Below are 19,282 nucleotides of genomic sequence, written 5' to 3' on the forward strand. Positions count from 1 at the left end.
ATCACTATATCTTAAAAACCCAATTCTTCAACTACAAGCTATTAACTATCATGCGAAGCATCCGAAGTTATGCGCAGGCGAAGTCGCGGGATGGCTGGAATAAAATCAGATACAGAGGGGTTAAAATATTTATTTCCATCTGTAACAACATTACCACAACATAATAATTATAATTATCATCAATAGATATAAATTCACAATAGATAACATGGGTGTATTTTCTTATTTTACCTTATTTAGAAGCTTTGAGGAACAGAGTTAATACCTACACTTATGCAATATTGAGTAGTTTAAAATATCATATCACAAATTTAGATGTTACAAAAATATCTGAGCTGTATTATTTCTATGTTCATAGTTTGGCTCGTAATTTAGAGTTATCACGACAAACACAAAACGTTGATTGAGCATTTTTGGAATGATAAAACATGTCTTAATAAAATTATTTGACCTACATATCCGTTTTTTGGTAGGTAGTTGTATGCCCGAACTATTTGCGGAATCAACAAAGTCCTTAGTAGTAAGTGACTTCGTTCTCGTGTGCCCAGATTCAGAACTATTAGGGCATCCAACGACACTAAACATATACAAATGATATAAAAAACACTTCATAGTTATATCACTCACGATAGTTTAAATTATAAAATATCCTAATGAACAGTTCTTATATTTTGAACTGCATTTCGATAACGTTCCTATTATAAAAATATTCTATTAAAATTACATAATTGCCTCATAAACGTGTATTAAAATATTCAATACATTTCGTTGCTATTTACATCCAATTTATTTATACAATGTGCTTAAAATGTTAATATATAGATAAAGTCTGTCTTATGAATTAAATAAAGATAACTGTTGCTAGAATTACCCTTGGCGATATGTAATTAATAAATTTGATTTGTGAAAGTAAAGCATTTTTTAATATTATCTATACTAATATTATAAAGCTCAAGCAAGGTGTTCTTTTGTTTGTTTGTTTACCTTGAAGGGTCTCATATCAGATGATACCGGAATGATGTTATTATGACGAAATTCTCGAGGGACTAACAACACGCAACGACCCGTAGGTAAGGTAGGTTCGTCTGCGTGGCAACTAGTAATAAAATACCAAGATAAAAACATTTGTAATCAAAAACTATTTGCGATATGTTAACCCATATTATAGTATTTTCATTTGTGTTAATAAAAACTTCAGTTAAATATTTTAAAATTGCATAAAATATAGTTATTCATAGTTACCTATTTAGTTAAAAAAGTTGCATCTATTGTACAGTATACGCATATATTACCATCACATAATATACTTCGTTCGGAAGACAATATTGCATATCAATAAATATCATTTTCAAAAATGTTACAGTTTATAATTCATATTTATACAACGGTATTCAAATAATAAGGAATTTCGGAATAGTTTCAACCTCAATCCTGAGCATAGTTTAGTTTTTAATCCTCAGTTGGTGTACAACCGAATGAGCACCAGTGTCCGGTTTAATGCGCTAGATATTATTACGTCTAGAGTGCCCTCTAATGTCATGTGAAATCGGTTTCAACTCCACTAGTGCCAACATACCTCGGTCAATTTGAATCTAAATTCATAATATAACGTTTGATCACTTTTATGTTACAACTATTCCATTACGTATCAATCCGACTAACGCCAGTACAAAACTATCTACGCATTTTAAATTTATACTCACAGAAAGTTTAAAACAAATCCCTGTACGAAATAAATTCTATCAGACTCCTGCGTAACTTTGGCTGGCCATTAGGACCTTTATGAGCACATTATTGCAGAAATATATTTTAAAATACATTTATTATTTTTTAAGTACTTAGATTTTAATAGCACATATCAAGACTTGCAAAACCTCTACGGCCATCGCGACCAAAACCAATTCAGCTGTCGCTTTCTTTGGGACGTTGATTATATATTATAGATATAAAATAACAGATTTTAATTTTTCTTTTCAATACAGTTGTGTTGTGTTGTTGTGTGCAAAATGTGAGAATCGTATTTGATCAACTTGCAGATTAATATTTTGATGTTGATTATAAATTGCAAAGTGATATTCACAACGTGAGTGCTAGAGGAAATTTGTCAGATCTTTCGTACGGAACTCAAAATAGAGTACAAGCCACTGCTTACAGGTTAACTTTTGTATGGAAAGCGCTCCCAGATATTTGCTTTCCAAAGTTTTATTGTTATGAAGTAATGTTCACGCCGTACTACAGTTAGGTTACAAGCTGAGCACAAGATAAGCTCGCGGAAAAACATCGAGGAATCGTTTTCGAGTGTTCGTGTCAGTTTATTTTATTTGCTTTTTATTTTTTTTCTTTATGCATCATCCACTTTCCACCTTTATATCGGCTTCTTTCGCCCGGGTTGCCTTTTAAAAATCACTTTTAGTAATGAGGCCGCCGTTGCACTCTAGAATTAAGTACTGTTCTCTCTCTTTAAAATTTTATAACAATTATTTAGCTCGGAGTTTTAATAACGTTTGTAAAACAAATATTAGATTACAGGATTTGAGACTAAAATGCTCGACATTAGGTCCACTTTACCTTGACGATACAGATTTTAATACTCTAACAAGATTCCTCGATTGCGAGCGAGCAAATCTTGTTCTAAGGCTACTTGAACGATGAAGGAAACTATAGTCATCGTCGGAGTACCGTATGTGGGCTGGGGGCCAGCGACATATTTTCCTGCAGAAAAAGCGGTTGATCATTTTTCGTTTTTCGTCTACGTGGTGGGCAGTCACGAGTCCGCAGGCGGCGCGCCGGGTCACAGCAGCGCGTGCGCGGGCAGGATGCGCACGGGCGCCGGACGCGCGCCGGCGTCCGCGCTCTCCCACGCGAGCACGGCGCCGTCCGCGTAGCACGCGAACAGCAGCTGCGAGTCCGAGCTGTACACGATGCTGCGGACAGGGGGAATGCAATGTAGCTGCTGGCTCAGACGTAATAAAAAAAAATGGAGTCGCTTGCCGCAGGTTTCCTTACAAATTTATACGTACATATTTTAGTCAGCGAGGTTACTATGCAATTGATACATTTCTTATTGGAAGCTCGGGTGCACACCGCATCATCTGTCGCAAGACTGAATAATGATCTTAAAATACTGATGTTGTAAAAGAGCAACTGCTGAGCTTTTGCCGGCTTCTTCTCGGTAGAATCACTACAAAAGTGCTTATATTAGGAGCAGATAGACAAACTCCTAGAAGATAGCCACGCAACGCATGGGTGGTCCCTCCGGCCAGGCGCTCACCTGAGTAGCGGTAGCGCACGCGAGGGCGGCGGCACGTAGCCCAGCGGGCGCAGGTCCCAGGCGGAGTACAGGCGCACGGCGCCGCTGGCCAGCCCCAGCGCCACGCAGTTGACGCTCACGCCCTCGGGCGCGTTGGAGTAGCACACGCACGTCACCAGCTCCGCCACCTTCACGCTGCCTGCGGCACGGGCACGCTTTGTTAGCATTATTTAATTTATTTGGAGAACAAACAACCAAACCAAAATGATATGTGTACCGCTCTAAGGGGCTTTCTTTGAATTGAAGATATTTAACAGTAGTATAACGATAGCTGTACTACTATCTGCTGTGAAACTTGAAAACACACTCAACTAGTCAATTAAAGTATTAATTAATCAGTGAGGCCCGTGCAAGATGTTACGCAATCTTTGGTATCTACTGTCCTGAAACAATTTCCAATTGAGATCTGTGGGCCCTTGTTAAAAATTATTTCAAACCGAAGGCCACGAGGGAGCAGTTTCTGATAGGTGAAATAAGGACTTCTACTCTTAGTGGATTTAAAGGACAAAAAGATGAAATTCATTGGCTCGTTTCAGTTTTTGTGAGTCGTGACAAAAACTGAAACGAGTCTCTGGAGCCGTATCGTCGTTTGCTAACTCACCAACAAACTTGGCGTTGACCGTGTGCACGCGCACCAGCGACTTGTATTTGTAGCTGGCGTCGCGCTCGTGCTCGTAGTCCTCAGACTGCTGGTCCTCGCTGGTGTCGGGGAGGGGGCCGGCGGCGCCAGCCGCGTGGTCGGCGGCGCCGACGGGGTCGTGTACCGTGGCCACGTCGCTAAGCGTCTCGCTGACGGCCACGCAGCGCACCGGCAGCATGTCGCGGTTGGGCAGAGTGCGGATGTACGTGAGCCTGCAACAGCCAAAAGACCGGTTGTGGAGTCACAGCGCGTATATGGAAATGTGCATTGTAGATTTCGAAAGAATGTAACCATCTGGTTAAGAAGGAATAGAGGTTTATCAGGAGTCAGTTATTGCACTGGTTCTGTCCGATGTAGCAACTCTCGAGAGCGAGAATAGCGAGGACTCACTCGTTCAGATCCCACAGCACGATGAGCCCGTCGACGCTGGCGGTGACCAGCAGGCTGGCGCGCGGGCACAGCACCACGTCGGCCACGGGCGCGCGGTGCGCGTGCAGCGCGCGCACGGACACTCGCGCGCCCGCGCGCAGCGCCAGCACGCGGCCCGACGCCAGGCCCAGCGCGCCCGACGCGCCCCAGCCGCCGGCGCCGCTCCAGCCGCAGGCCGCCGACACGCGCTCCAGCGGCGGCTCGTGCAGCAGCACCTCGGGCGCCGCGTCGCGCCGCCGCCGCACGCGCACGCCGCCGTCCGCGTGCGCCCACGACAGCGCGCACAGCGCCGCCGCGCCCGCGCCCTCGCCGCACGCCCACTCGTCTGCGGACAGCGCCGGCCGCGGCAACGTGAAGTTCAATAGGCTCGCGTAGACAACAGTGTATTCAAATCGAATTGAAAATCTCGATACACTACAGATGATCACGTTTAAATGTGGTCAGTTAGAAGTCTACTGACGCTATTGAGTCACAGAAACAATGGTGTGTTAGCAAGCGATCATTGCAGCGCTATGTCACGTGTCGTACGCACCTCTGCGCACGAGCAGCGCGCTGGCGGGCGCGCACACGGCCACGGCGCGCGGGTGCGCCAGCGCCTGCAGGCGCGCGCCGCCCGCCACCACGCGCCGCGCCGCCACCACGGGCGCCGCGCGCTCCGGCGAGCCGCAGTAGCGGCCCCAGCGCGCGCCCGCCGCGCCCGCGCACACGCTCGCCTGCGGAGGGCACACGTTATTATTCACTGCACCGAAAACCGCTAATAAGACCACTCTTTAGCTTACGACTGGCAGGATATTTCTTTTCATCGAACGATTATTGATGGCTGGCTAGACCATTAAACATAAGATTGCTTGCAAAGTTTTTATTTATAGCTTTTGCTGTCTTAATAGACCGAAGTCTGTCCTGCGGCAAGCACAAGTAACTGTAAATAGGTCGGAGAACGGAATGAAGAACTTGATTGCATTATGTCTAATGTTGAAGCCCGACGAATCTTATGTATGGCCTAAGATAAAATACAAAGTTAACTCATATCAACAGTGAAATAAGGGGCGGGAAAGTTTTGATTGAAAACAATAGTCACAAACGCCCTTAAACTGTCTGGATCGATGGTCTCTATATGGCTTTCTGAACAAGCTCGGTGAGATCTAGCCATACAGCTAATTTGCCCTCTCGCAGCACGCGTCTCCGGTTCTCGTGGAGGCTGCGGTGTACCTGCGTGTGCTGGTGCGCGAAGTCGGGCGCGCGCTGCGGGTGCGGCGCGCGCAGCAACTGGCGCGGCGCCTGGCCGTACGTGCGCACCATGGCCGCCGCGGCCAGCCGGTCCACCTCCTCCTCCAGCGACTCGGGGTCGAAGCCGTAGTACGTCTGCGCGCAACAACGGTCATGAAACTACGGTACGTGCATTGCGGGCGCGGCTGGCGGGAGCACTCACGCAGGCCGGGAACACGTTGACGGCGTCGACGGCGGGCTGCCCCGTCTGCTTGTACCCGAACACCAGGTCCACCCACAGCGGCAGGCGCTCCGTCACCAGCGGCGCCTCCAGCGCCTGGCGGTGCACCAGCGTGAACAGGCGCGCGTCGGCCGCCCACTGCGGCAGCTCCACGTTGTCCACCCTCAGCCCGCACTGCCGCACGCCCAACTCCAGGCCTGGCGGCATTAGGTAGTTAATTAAATTAAGTGTTATTAATTAGGCCTACCTGAAATAAATTAATTTTGATTTTTTTGCTAAGTGCAATGTAGTTGCGTCGAAATACGAGCCCATTATTATTGGTCGACAATACTTATTTCGAATGCGAAAAAATGCTTTTAAGTGAAGGCATTTACGACCAGGTCAAGGTTCCACAAACCTTCGTTATTGTAGAACAACTCGGGCAGGTAGAACAACTCGGGGATGAGTTCTTTCACGTCGGTGGGCGAGTCGTTGGTGATGAGGCGCCACGTGGTGGCCAACGAATGGAATGTGCGGTCCGGCATGTCGAAGTTGTTGTCTATAGAATTCAAACAAACAGTTTCAAGGCTTACCAACACTGTCCTAAGATTAATAAATGAATTTGATCCCATACGCTGTTCTTTATGCTCGAAAAAGAGATTAATTTCTTTTTATAGTACTTACTACCATCGAAAGGTGACAGTTATATTTTTTGAATTAATAACGCGCCGAAGTTTTCCTGCGACATCTACTTTTTTTATTCCATCATTAGTCACTTTTCTTCTACCCAGACTTTATAATTACGAAAATCGAATTTAGTCATGAAAATGGTCAAGAACGTGTATTTCTCGCTAGAAATAACTTTATAGATCCAATAAAATAATATTCTGTTGTTTGTACCTCATTACGGAATACTCAGTATCTCAACAGAATGGTCGCTCACTACCATCGCTTAATAAAGGAAAACTATTTTAAAATGACAGTTTATTCGACAGACCTTAAGTCCAAAAATAAGGATACAGCAAAAGATTCGATGCAAACCTGCAAATTTTCACACGAAAAAACAAGAAAGGCTTCAGTACTGGTATTTTAAAAGCATACAAAGATTATGCAATGTTAGCAAAGAAGTGCGTTACCGATGTAATAAGGCGGCAGACCTTGATAGTTGAGGAAGAGTTCCGTGAAGGGCGGCAGGCGCACCAGGTAGTGCAGCACCCCCCCGGAGTTGGAGTACAGCGACGCGTAGTGGTGCGGCTGGCGCGACAGCAGCGGGCTGCAGCCGTCGCGCCGCGCGGCCTTGAGGTCCTGCGCCGCCGAACAGTCGACCGCCGTATTAGTAGCACATGCTAATACAGCTAAAGAGTTTGTTTTAGCTGTCTCAATTCTTGAGAAATATTTTTGGATTTTAAACATAGCATTAGTTTCCCTTCCGCCTATTGAATTCGATGGTGTAACAATTCCTTATTGTGTTAATGTTAAAAATCTAGGTATATATCTAGATCAAACCTTAAGTTGGACACATCATGTGAAAGAGGTCAGTAGAAAAACCTTTGCAGCTTTGGGTTATTTGCGTCACCTTCGTTCTTTTCTTCCGATTCCTACCAAAATTATGCTCGCACAAACTCTCCTCCTTCCCATTATTGATTACGCTGACGCAAGTTTTGTTGACTTAACTGAAGACCAGTTAAATAAGCTTGAGAGACTTCAAAATACTAGCATCCGGTTCATATTTGGATTGCGCAAATATGACATATATTATTATTTATTTATTTTACTATTTATTATTTGGTTATTTGTTACCCGGTAATTAAATATTATAATGTTAAGATTAGGTAAAAAAAAAAAGCTACACTATCGCATTAGGTTTAAGTATTCTGTAATGATAGTAGTGATAGAATAAGAAAATAAATATATAAAATATATAAATGACCATTTTTCCCAATTTTGGTCTCGTCTCAAGTGGTTACCAATCCGACTTCGCCGGAATTTGCATATTCATTCTATTCTTTACTGTATCTTGTTCCATCCTTCTACTCCTGTTTATCTCAAAGAGAAATTTGTATTCGCAGGGCCTCCTGAGGATGCTCGCTCTACGAGGAGGTTTATCCTGAAGGTGCCTGTCATAAGTCCTCTTTTTTCCACAAATCCTTTACGGTTCAGGCCGTTACACTTTGGAACGCCCTGCCGTTAGAGATTCGTGAGGCGCAAAAGATCGGCATTTTTAAGAAACAAGTGAAGGATCACTACTTGTCTGTATCGGCCGGGCATTGATGGGAATGATCACTGCATTCTTTTTTGTTTATTTCGTTTTCTACATATTTTTGAGGGTTCTTTTATTGTATTTTTTTTTTTATTTATTATTTATAGAAGCGTATTTGTATGGTTATATGTTTGTATATATGTATGGTATATATTTTATATTTTTGTACATATCTTTAATATGTTATGTTTAGTATATACTATGTTTTATGTTTTTCAAAGAGATCGCTATTTAGCGATAAGGCCGCCAAATTGTACGTTCTACCTTATTGTGCTGTTGTATTTGTATCTCTGTAAATTTTCTCTGTGGTGTACAATAAAAGTGTATTCATTCATTCATTAATTATGATCGATTCACCGATAGATTTAATACATCTTTTACTCACATTATAAGTATTGATGTAATGTTGTTCCCGGTTCTTGTTCTGCACGGCCATGGGTTTACTGAGGTCGCGGAAGGATGCCGGGTCCGTTAGGTCGAGGATCTTGGAGGTATAGTCAGCGATGATGAACGGGAACACCGGGTACTGCATGAGATCGTTATAAGACCGCCCCGCTAGTCCGTTGAGGATCATCAGGTATTCCCAATTGGTGATGGCGCCGTTGCGCCACTGGTTCATCGCTTCTGCAAGACTGTCTTGTTCAGTTCTGCAAGGAAAATAAAACATTGCTTAAAGAAACATTTATTTTTACGTAGACAAAATTGGTAAGCGTTGAAGGAAAACACAGTGCCGTAATTTGCAGCTCTCGCTAGTAATTTGTAACTTTTGTTTTAAACAAATTAATTTTGATACCTTTTTGGTTTAAACATAATATATTTATCTACAAGTTTTGAAGAGATAAGGCACGACTCATTTGAAGCATTCACTTTAATGTTACATTGTGTTTTCAATCCATATCATATATGACTCGTAGTAGCGTTGACATAAGTGATCGAACGCTCGTTTGACTCGTTATAACGACGGCTGGTGTTTTAATTACCAAAGTTGTTGATATTTTCTCTTAGTATTAGTAAATCTAATCAAACCTATCTAATCATGAAATTAAATCTAAAAGTGATATTACGATTCCCGTTTTTCCGGCCTTGTTTCTGTTGTGCACGTCTCACTATGTGGTTCTCTAGGACAGCAGAGTGACTCCGATACTCTCAGGACAGTGGAGATTATTTATAAATACAAACTGCAGTTCAAGGAAATCTTCAATGTTTCGTTTTAATAAATGCGCTGATATTAATGTGGTTCTCTTAGCTTACTTGTTGGGCAGATGTGCGCGCCCCAGCGCCGCTAGGAAGGCGGCGCGCTCGGCCGTGTCCGCGAAGGCCAGCATGAGCGTGCGGCCGCAGCACAGGAACAGCTCGACGGCGCGCTCCTGCAGGCACCAGCGCCGCGTCGCCACCTTGGCCACCGCGCCCAGCGACCAGCTCGACGCGCTCTCTTCGCCCTCGCCAGATCCTTCTTCCGGTATGAAGTGAAGACTCCTGAGGACATACTAAATTTAAAATATGGAAAGATTCTTTAGGACCGTAATTCTGTAGGCTTACTAGTGACACATTCAGATTTTAGCGTGAGATTTGAATTACAATCCAGAATCAGTCTGCAGCGTCGCTAGAAACATTTTATCATGTTTTTATGAAGGGGAAATCACCAGGAATATCTCTTTGCCACTTGGAAGCTTGGAGATCTTATATCGGACTTCCACCGCCTAATATCCTTCGATGTTACAATTCGTCGGCTGGGTCAAGAGAATAATTTTGCTCGCAACCGCAATCCCTAAAAGTTTGACCTGCTGATACAAACTGCTGCAATGAAGCACTAAGCGCAGAGAAAGAAACAGTGCTGCTGGTACCGGTCAGTTAGCAGGAGCTCTCCGCTGGTGTCGGTGTGCACGGCCACGCGCACGGCGCGCGCCATGTACGCCACGGTCTCGCTGAGCTGCAGGCGCGCCGCCAGCCCGCCGCGCACGTCGCCCGAGCCGCCGGCCCACACCACGCCGCGCAGCGGGCTCGGCTGGCTGGCGCTCTCTGCCAGACCGTTCCACTCGTTACTGGCTGACCGCGACAAGTTAAGGACACCGAGAATAGCCAGCATCGGCAATGGCGTGAGTTTATTGTAATAACGTTGATTTGTGCGACGTTGTGTTGTGTGATTTGTGTCGAGGTGTAATTGCGACTAGTTATTAGAATTTCACATAATTTAATTAGGATGGCTACGCTTGTGCGCGCTGTGTAGGTTTAATGGGAGGATGATTGTATGCGTGTTAGCTGAAAGTGTGAAAGAAGACGTGTGAGTTTTAGGTTTGTATATTATGTATGTCTCTTTATCACATATGTAGTAGTAGGACTTATTTGACTGAACAGCGTCAATACACGGTACGAGTTACGAAAACTTAAGGGTAGGCTTTATTAGAACTCGTACTGGAGATATTTTCTATTTTATATGCAAAAACTGTATTAATAATGATGATAATAGTTTTTCTCTGACCAATTTCGGTCCCGGTCAATCTATAGAGATATTTTCCAACTAGTAGATATTATAGTGCCGAAGGGTGTATGCAAACACAGGTGTACTCTTTATACCCTCTCATAGTAAGATGGGACGACGGATCCGAAATAGAAAAGAGTATAGGCGCAGGACAGACAAGTTTATCAAAATTAATTTTTTTCAAGTAGGTCATAGTATAACCATTTTTTTAAAAGTTAAGTCTGTCTGTTTGTAGTGACTTTGTCGCTTAGAATGGGGGTTATCATGGGGACGTATTATCACCAATTTCCAATTCATTTGATTGGGTCGATGCAGCTTCGCTCACCGGATTTGTGCTTGTGCTTGTGCTGCAGGAAGCGCGGCGGGATGCGCAGGTGCGCGCGCCGCAGCCGCACGCGCACGCGCGCCGGCCCCTCCGTGCTGTCCAGCTGCCACGCCTGCGGGTAGCCGCGCGCGCTGTGCCACACGCCTGCAAGCCCCGCCAAAGTTTGCGGGGATGTGTCAGTTCGTTAAATAATCTGTAGTGTGTCCGTCATAACGGACGGATACTAGGGGGCGGTGCGTACCGAGCTCGTGCGTGTGCGCGTCCACGAGCGCCTGCCAGCGCGCGCAGGCGGCGGCCGTGGCGGCGTGCGCGCGGCGCAGGTGCTCGAGGAAGGCCTTGCGCTCGCCGTTCTGCGCCTCCACCACGCCGCGCGTGGCGCCCATGGCGGCCAGCGCCGCCGCGCGCGCCGCCGCCTCCTTGGCGAACACGGACTTGCCGATGGCGGCGCGCGTGCGCGGCCCGGCGTGCAGGCGCGCCCAGCGCGCGCGGTCGTCGCGCAGCAGGCGCGCGGCCTCGGCCGGCAGCGCGGCGCCGCGCGCGCGCTCCGCCAGGCCGGCCTGCGCGCCCACGGCCCAGTCGCGCGCCCAGTCCGTGAGCGCCAGCTCCACGCCCGCGCCGCCGCGCAGGTGCACGTGCTGCAGCAGCGACAGCAGGTACACCGACAGCTGCAAGCGCACGGGTGTGAGGCGGGGCGGGCCGGGCGGGGCGCGGCGGGCCGGTACGCACCTTGCGCAGCGTGGCGGGGTCCCGCGGGCGCGGCGCCAGCGCGCGCAGAGCGGCGGCGGGCGCGTGGTACAGCGCGCGCAGCAGGCGCGGCTGCAGCGGGCGCGCCGCGGGCGCCGGGCTGGCCGCCCACCAGAACAGCGAGCCCAGCGCCGCGCCACCCGCCGCGCCACCGAACAGGCGCGAGCCCGCCTCGCCGCCCGCCGCGGCCAGCAGCGTGTCGAGCAGGCGGCCGAAGAAGTCCGCCTCGGGCTGCAGCGGCGCGTTCTCGGGCCGCGTGACGAGAAAAGCCACGGCGCGCGACAGGGTCGCGGCGTGGCGCGCCGCCAGCTCGCCGGCTTCCGAGCGGCCGGGTAGCCCGCCCTCCACGGCCGACGTCAGCACTGCGGCACACAGTGGAGGCGGAAAATAGAAAGAAATCGTATATGTCTGTCAAAATCAAATCACATTAAATAAGACTCGGTAAAAGCCAACAACGTACTGTATGTCATACTTTCTTTCCTGAAATACAGCACAGTCCCTTTGGAAGAGAGGATCAAAATTTCAACGACATTACACCGCAGCTCGGTCAATTTTAAACGATAAGATTAATTATTATCATGAGTTTAGTTTTGGCTAAATTGCGAGATCTACAGAGGACAGCCCTCCCCTAGAGACAGCGCTGATAGATCTCTCCCTTAAGGCTTAACAATACTGAGAACATAAGAGTTACCAACTGTGTGGCACACTGGTCAAAGTGCAATTTGGAAGCAGGGCCCTACTGAAAGCAGAATCAGTTCTGTACGTGGCGTGGTGGCCGGGGCCGAGCACTGACCGGTGGACAGCAGGCTGGCCAGCTTGGGCGGGTGGTGCGCGCGCAAGCGCAGCTCCAGGTGGTCCAGCTGCGCGCAGAACAGCGCCACCTGCGCCGCGCGCGCCGCGCCCACCACGCCGTCCGGCGGCGCGTCGGCGGCCGCGCCCGCCGCGCGCTCGCACTCCACGTAGCGCAGCATGTGGTGCATGTCCACTACCGGCTGGCGCACACAATAGCACTTTTCTAAACCTCGTCTTCACGTAAACTCATTTATCAGATACAAAATTATAACCAACAACAGGCATTTTTCGCGCGTTGAAATGTTCATCACCTGCATGCTGTGGTTTCCAGCCAGCACCTTCACGGCGACCCTGCTCAGCAGGTCGTATAGATCTTCCAAAAGTAGCTCCCGGCCCTCGAAGCTGGTTTCCTCCTGGCCCACCGCGCGGATCGATCTCACCACTACTTCCACTAAAGCCACTTCGGTGAGTGCCTTTAATGATGCCTAAAAAATTATAAATAAAAGTGGATATAAGCAATCGACCTACTAGACAAAATAAGTGTCATCTGCATATCGTCTGCGAAATGAACACAAATTTCATGTGGAATTGAGTAAAGTAAAGCAAAAAGCTTTTATAATGTAATTCTTTAGGGTTATTTTGGACCAAAGAATGAGTAGAAGTACATAGTTTATTAAACTTATAAAGTGGTCTTCTAATTACTTCGAAATTTCTACAAAATTAATGCATTTCTTAATGACAAAGTTGTGGCTCCGCTTTTAACACTCACTAGATAGAATAAAGTATGTGAACTGTTTCCGAACTGGCGGTATAGTCTCCACAATTAGGCATACTTAACGTTTCTGATGTGCTCAGTAAATACATGAATTTGGCACTTGCTAGCTAATGCTGTGATGCGCATAGCTTCACCTAAGAAACGTCTGCAGTGCGACACGTACGCACCTTGTCAACGAGCCGCCTGGCGAGCGCAGCAACATTGTGCGCGAGGGGCACGTCGGCGGCACCCGCACTGAGCGGCAACAGCGCCAGTAGCGGCGGGCTGCGGTACGCCGCCTCCTCGTCCAAGGTCAACCACACGTCCTCCTGCCACGAACGTGTCAAATCATCTTTCTTTTAACTTTATTCCAAGCATTTTAGCAACAAGATAGCAGCCAAGACTAGCTCTTGGTTCCGTGGTTAGTAATCATACAATGGTGTGATTGCAGCCAAGCCTTAAGGTTGAAATAGAAGATGCTAATCGAAATATGCAAAAATTGTGATCGTACTAAATGTTTTTTCCTATTTATTTTATTTATTTTTACTTCGTTATTTAATTTAATTTTAGATTTCTTCTCACAAAACTTATATCAAATTATACGTGGATACATCTTATTAAATCAATTAATATAAGCCTGTCCCTTCGCGTTACTAATACACGTTCTATTATGACAGTTCATTCTAAAAATTACAATAACATGGCTGCTGCAGTCAGGGTTGGCTGCCATGACGAACTCCTCAATGGTATGCGCATTTAATTGTCACAGTCTGACATAGATCGTAATTTGATAGTAAAGAACAAAAATTAAATATTTTAGTAAACTTGTTTTAACATAGCAGGTAACGGTACATACATCCAACTGATCCTCCAGTGGCACGTCACGCTTGGTGACCAGCGCAGCGCACGCCGACGCCAGCTCCCAAGAGCCGGGGTATAAGGATATCTGATTTAGAACAAAAAAATGCTTTACAAAAAGAAAATAAAATGGGTTTTAAGACAGAGTAACACACTGCTTTCACTTCGATTGCAAGAAATTTTGTTTGAGGTCTAAGGTTGGACTCCCGGGTAATAAGTCTCAAAAGGTACAATTTAAATGAACGATTAAAAGGGGTTAATGACCGAAAATGTCAAATTTTGATTGCGAAGAAATAAAATAAATTATTTCTAAAAAAGACAAAATAATACACAATTTAAAAAAAACAACTTCTACCTAATACTTTCGTGATATCCCGCCAATTGATCATATTCTACTGAACACAGACCACATAATTAAATAGACCACGTGTCAAGTAATGATAAACGGACTGTTGTTATTATTTACTTTTAGTTGCTGTTGCATGAATGTGGGCACTTGAAACATTAAGGAATAAATGAATATTAACAAGAAATGGCCGCAAAGATATAACTAGAAAAAAAAAAACAAATGTAACAAACAACATAGTGTTTATAATTATACTCTACGAATAAAAATAACATATCCTCACACAAGGCCTAAAGTAAGACTTTAAAAGCCTGATACGTGAAAAATTGAGTATCAACCAAATGGCATTAAAAGATGCACGTGTCGATTGCAATTTTGCACAGCTAATTCAATAATGCGACTAGGTGAAATGCGGTGATATAAACTTGTGCGTATGACTTCTCAGAGGCGTGTCAAGTTTGCTAATACCCCTCGGACCGCGTGGTGGACTACGTGCGTGTTGATAATGACGCACTGTGCCGCACTACGTGTACAACGGCAGCGGATGGACGCACCTGGTTGGCTAGCTGCAGCAGGCAGTGGTGCGGCAGCGCGGCGGCGTGCCGGCGGTGCAGCGCGCACACGGCGCGCACCACGGCGGCGCGCACTCCCGCCTGCCGGTGGTTGGCCAGTACCACGAGCGTGTCCGCCTGGATCGCCGTCGCCGCCTGCAACGAGCCCACGCCACACACTACTATTAGGAGCGTAACGTGACTAGATTCCATTTCGGAACGTGCCGCACCGAAACGAGACTTAAAGATCTACCTGCCTGCCCCGTGCACATAATATTATGGAATTTTTTATTTGCTTAACTAAAATTAAATATGACCAATAGCATTTTTAAATTTTACTAAATAACTAAGAAAATCTCACAGCACATTTAAGTTAGATGTAACTTTGTAATTTTTTTCTCGACAAGCAAATTAGTCCGAAAAATGGGCAAGAATACAGTTTAAGAAATTGTTAGTAGATAAGTTACTTTTAAACGAGTGCTGTCATTTTTACAATATTAGCCGTAGAAAAAGGATAGCACTATTTTTAGGGTATTTTTGAACAAAATTGTTTTCAGTCTCAAGTTGTTTAAATCCAAGTAAAGCGATTCCATTTTGGACTGTGCGTTCGTGGGGAGATATCATCGGGATAGAACGTGGTGATATCACAGATACGATACCTGAGCGAGCATGTGTTCCGGTAGTGCCGCGATGGCGTCCCGCAGCAGTAGCAGCAACCCTTCGCACGCCTGCCAGCCCGGCTCCGCACCAGCTCGCACCCTTCTCTGTGGAAAGGGGTGAAAAATTAATCATAATGTCGATAAATCAATGATGATCACTTTTATTGTACACCAGTAATACTTTATTGTAGTATTTATTTTTTACGCAATCACAGAACATAAAATCGAGGAGGTATACTCGAAAAGGTTAAGCAGATCGCAGATCTATTCAGTATATCGGTGTACACCCACATTTTCTTCGCAACTGGAAGTAAGTTGAAGCACATAGTATTCAACCTTAATTTATTCAAAAAATTATTAACTTTTTAGTTGGTATGACATTTATTTCCAAAAGTCGGTTATTAGTACAAACAATTTGTTATAGAATATGCAAATGATGAATGCAGAATACCTGCTGATATATTCCACTAGTGTAGATGTCAACGGTGGTGTGGCTGACTTCATCGCTGTCCACCACGATGAACCCGTTTAGAGCTTTCTCAGCTTCTGCGTCTTGCTCCTCACTGTCCAGAGCCGTTCCATCAATATCTTCCATAGTTTCTTCTAAACTTTTTTCTAAAACAATAGTTTAACTTAATTAAATAATGTAAATAATAATAATCTTGTTACATTGTGACACAGAAAGAAAGATATATTGTTCAAGTGCATACTTGAACTAGGTGTTCTCACGTTTTTTTACCGTTAAAGCAAGTAATATTCAAATGCTTAAAACGCGCGTAACTTAGAGGTACGTGCTGTGTTTCGAACTCGGCCCCCGAGAGTGAAACCGTAGTCCTAACTACTACGCTATCAGCGCTCATCACTGGGTCACTTATTTTCAATGAATATAAAAACTTTTTAAACCATTTTTGTTATGTGCTATTGTTAATAAAAACACAACTTCTGAATGATCAATTATAAACTGTAAACTGGAAGGAGAAAAGTTATTTGATACTTGTAAAAATTTAATATCAAAAGGATTAGTAGTAGTCTCACCTGTAGCTCCATCTGAAGCTTCGGAGGTCGATGACAGCTTTTGCCTGAACGAGAGAATCGAGCATGAAAATTTAATAAGGCAAGCAAAATCAAGAAACCAAGTACAAAGGCAAGTGTTACATTTAATTAGAAATAAAGTAATTTCTATGTTTATTCTTGGGATCCGTACCCGAAGGATGCTAATGGGACCCTATTACTAAATGCACCCCATTTGTCCGTCTGGACAGACACAGAATTTGTTTTTCTATTGCAGCTAGAAATATCAAAAAACTGTCAGAAAAATAAAAAAAGACGGAAGGACAACGGAGGCGTAGCAATAGGAACGGAACTCTAAGAAGACCTCCATTCTTTAACGGACCAACAATGCAGAGTGATTCCATTGTATTGTTTGTTTGATTCCACTGAGCCGTACCTGCCTTCCCTGATGTTCATGTTGATGAGCCCCTTCAGCTGCTTGGTGGGGTCGGCGCCTTCCGAGTCGGTGTTGTCGGCGCGCGCCTGCTTGTCGAGCGCTTCCGCCGCATCCTCCGACACGCTCGATGAACTGGACTTATCCGCGATGTCCTCGTTCTGTTTGTCAAACAACCAAACTAGCCTTAGTGCGATTGAACATTGAGAAGTAAATTGGTCGTTTGAACAAAGAAGCGCTGACACGACAGGCGAGGTGTGAGTGCGACCTATGTTCGGTTCAATCATGGCGCTAGAGCGGAACAAGCGAAAACCAGTAGGGATCTCGCTTGCTTGGCTACAAGAGCCGTATCCAGAAGGGGGGAGAGTACGATACAATGGACAGGGAAAACATTAAGGAATGAGGGAGTCAAGAAGGCGCCACACCAAGTGGAAAAACCGGGCGTCCGCAATACGGCCCATATAACCGCGATTGGAGCCATGGCAGGGGTTGGGAAGTTCTGTTCAACTGCGCCGATCTTGATGAAATTGAGCATATGATATGTATGGCTTGGGAGATGGTACTTTTTATCCCAGAAGAGCATTCGGGGTATTACAAAAATAGCCTTAGCAATGCAAGACTTCACAAATTGCAAATTCAGCATAAACATGGCTTGCTTGAACAAAGAACACATTTTTTTGCAGAAAAAATAGCGCGGAAAACCAATAGCAGTAGTAGTAATAAATCTTAAATATGATAACAAAATCAATCCTATCATCATCATCATAACCAGTCTATCAATTAATACAAATCCACTGGACATGATAGACATAGATACTGGTGCCGCTTGCGCTTGCTTAATCTCTAAAACTCTAAACTGTGTAGACTGTGGCATACCTTATTGTCAGTTTTGGATTTGTGCCGCTTGTTGATGAAGTTCAGAAAGTTGAACTCGCTCGTCTCCGGCGTGTCGGCCGTGAGCAGGAAGTAGAAGTTCGCTCGCGAATGCGTCACGAAAGTGTCGCTTGCCTGCAATAAGATCCATTAGGTCATTCGGGTTTCCTGATCACTAAAATGAACGCTAATTTAATTAACACTAAACCATACTGATGGTTATTCCTTATGGGTTTTTAAATATTTTTAACTATTAATAACGACTAAGACATTGGGAGGTATCTTTGTATCGTTCGAGACACACAGGACTGAAGTGTATCGATAATGCAGTCATATTAAACTCTGTGTGAATTGCTCTATCTTCATAGATTTATATAAATAAACCGTAATAACAAAAAAACGAAGCGAACGAAGTTATCACACAATTCTATATTATATCATTAAATCATCATATATTATATCATTACAATTATGTAAACATATATGTATGAACGCTTTATAAGTGCCTGTGATAGGCCTACATGAATAAAGAAATTTTGTATTTGAATTTATTTAAATCAAAATACCAACCAACTCGATTATGATTTTAATTAGTCATGAACATTAGTTGTTAATCGAATATAATTTTACATGTTTCTTGAAAACTATTTTTTCATTAAATACTATTTATTAGCGTATTTGTAAAAATCAAAATCAATGTAATAAATTATCTGGCAAACATGAAAAAGTTTAATTATTTATCCCCCTTTATAAAGTTAGTGTAACGCTTTGCGTATTGAGGCAAAGAAATAAAAAAAAAAAAAAAAAACCGTTTTAGATTGTCTAGAGTGTGTTTTCGTGTTTTTGCGACACACGTACGGCAATTACTGTTTATATATAAAAATGGATGTGCTGAAAACGATATCAGCTTTCATTAGCTTTATATCCCTCTCCTATAAGCCGTTTGTGCGTGTAGGTAAATGGTGCAATCGGCCTTGCAAATCAAAGAATTGTAATAAGACACAGTTGTAAATGTGGTTTCAGTCCAGCAAGAGCTGGCTGTGAGTACAGGCGCGTGGCGCAGACCTGGTGCATGAGCAGCAGGAAGTCGCAGAGCAGCGCCAGCTGGCACAGCAGCGGCGGCCGGCCCAGCAGCGCGCGCACCAGCGCCACCAGCGCCACGCTGGTCTCGCGCCCGAAGGCCGGCCGCTCCGAGTTCAGGAACCGCTCCTGGCGACACGGACAACACACGGAACTTGATCTCAAGCTTACATATTGTAATTTGTTGTGTAAATAAAAGTAAAATGGTGTACTGACAATCGATGGTTAAAAGTAAAGTTTCCGACTTAATTTATTAGCTGTGACCCGCGATCTCGGTCCGTGTTTATAACGGTTTTTTTATAAAACCATTTG

At 45.0% G+C, this 19,282-nt stretch overlaps 1 protein-coding gene across 1 annotated transcript in view; it reads right to left on the reverse strand.

Annotated features, from left to right (window-relative positions):
* Window positions 1-57: 57 nt before the first annotated feature.
* LOC120627368 (lysosomal-trafficking regulator) overlaps window positions 58-19,282 on the reverse strand; it is a 66,897-nt gene continuing 47,672 nt past the window's right edge. The window contains exons 27-52 of the mRNA XM_039895360.1: window positions 18,956-19,099; window positions 17,894-18,025; window positions 17,021-17,178; window positions 16,609-16,652; window positions 16,025-16,188; window positions 15,574-15,678; window positions 14,918-15,070; window positions 14,016-14,105; window positions 13,348-13,488; window positions 12,717-12,890; window positions 12,407-12,605; window positions 11,596-11,975; window positions 11,111-11,534; window positions 10,870-11,013; window positions 9,910-10,084; window positions 9,317-9,541; window positions 8,451-8,712; window positions 6,963-7,110; window positions 6,224-6,364; window positions 5,809-6,023; window positions 5,589-5,741; window positions 4,899-5,092; window positions 4,341-4,793; window positions 3,912-4,162; window positions 3,272-3,449; window positions 58-2,924 (exon numbers count right to left, since the gene is read on the reverse strand). Of these exons, the coding sequence (XP_039751294.1) occupies window positions 2,792-2,924; window positions 3,272-3,449; window positions 3,912-4,162; window positions 4,341-4,793; window positions 4,899-5,092; window positions 5,589-5,741; window positions 5,809-6,023; window positions 6,224-6,364; window positions 6,963-7,110; window positions 8,451-8,712; window positions 9,317-9,541; window positions 9,910-10,084; window positions 10,870-11,013; window positions 11,111-11,534; window positions 11,596-11,975; window positions 12,407-12,605; window positions 12,717-12,890; window positions 13,348-13,488; window positions 14,016-14,105; window positions 14,918-15,070; window positions 15,574-15,678; window positions 16,025-16,188; window positions 16,609-16,652; window positions 17,021-17,178; window positions 17,894-18,025; window positions 18,956-19,099 (4,980 nt within the window). The 3' untranslated portion in view covers window positions 58-2,791. The remainder of the gene's footprint in view (window positions 2,925-3,271; window positions 3,450-3,911; window positions 4,163-4,340; window positions 4,794-4,898; window positions 5,093-5,588; window positions 5,742-5,808; window positions 6,024-6,223; window positions 6,365-6,962; window positions 7,111-8,450; window positions 8,713-9,316; window positions 9,542-9,909; window positions 10,085-10,869; window positions 11,014-11,110; window positions 11,535-11,595; window positions 11,976-12,406; window positions 12,606-12,716; window positions 12,891-13,347; window positions 13,489-14,015; window positions 14,106-14,917; window positions 15,071-15,573; window positions 15,679-16,024; window positions 16,189-16,608; window positions 16,653-17,020; window positions 17,179-17,893; window positions 18,026-18,955; window positions 19,100-19,282) is intronic.

This window comes from Pararge aegeria, chromosome 11 (assembly GCF_905163445.1).
Source record: "Pararge aegeria chromosome 11, ilParAegt1.1, whole genome shotgun sequence".
In the NCBI taxonomy this organism is placed as follows: domain Eukaryota; kingdom Metazoa; phylum Arthropoda; class Insecta; order Lepidoptera; family Nymphalidae; genus Pararge; species Pararge aegeria.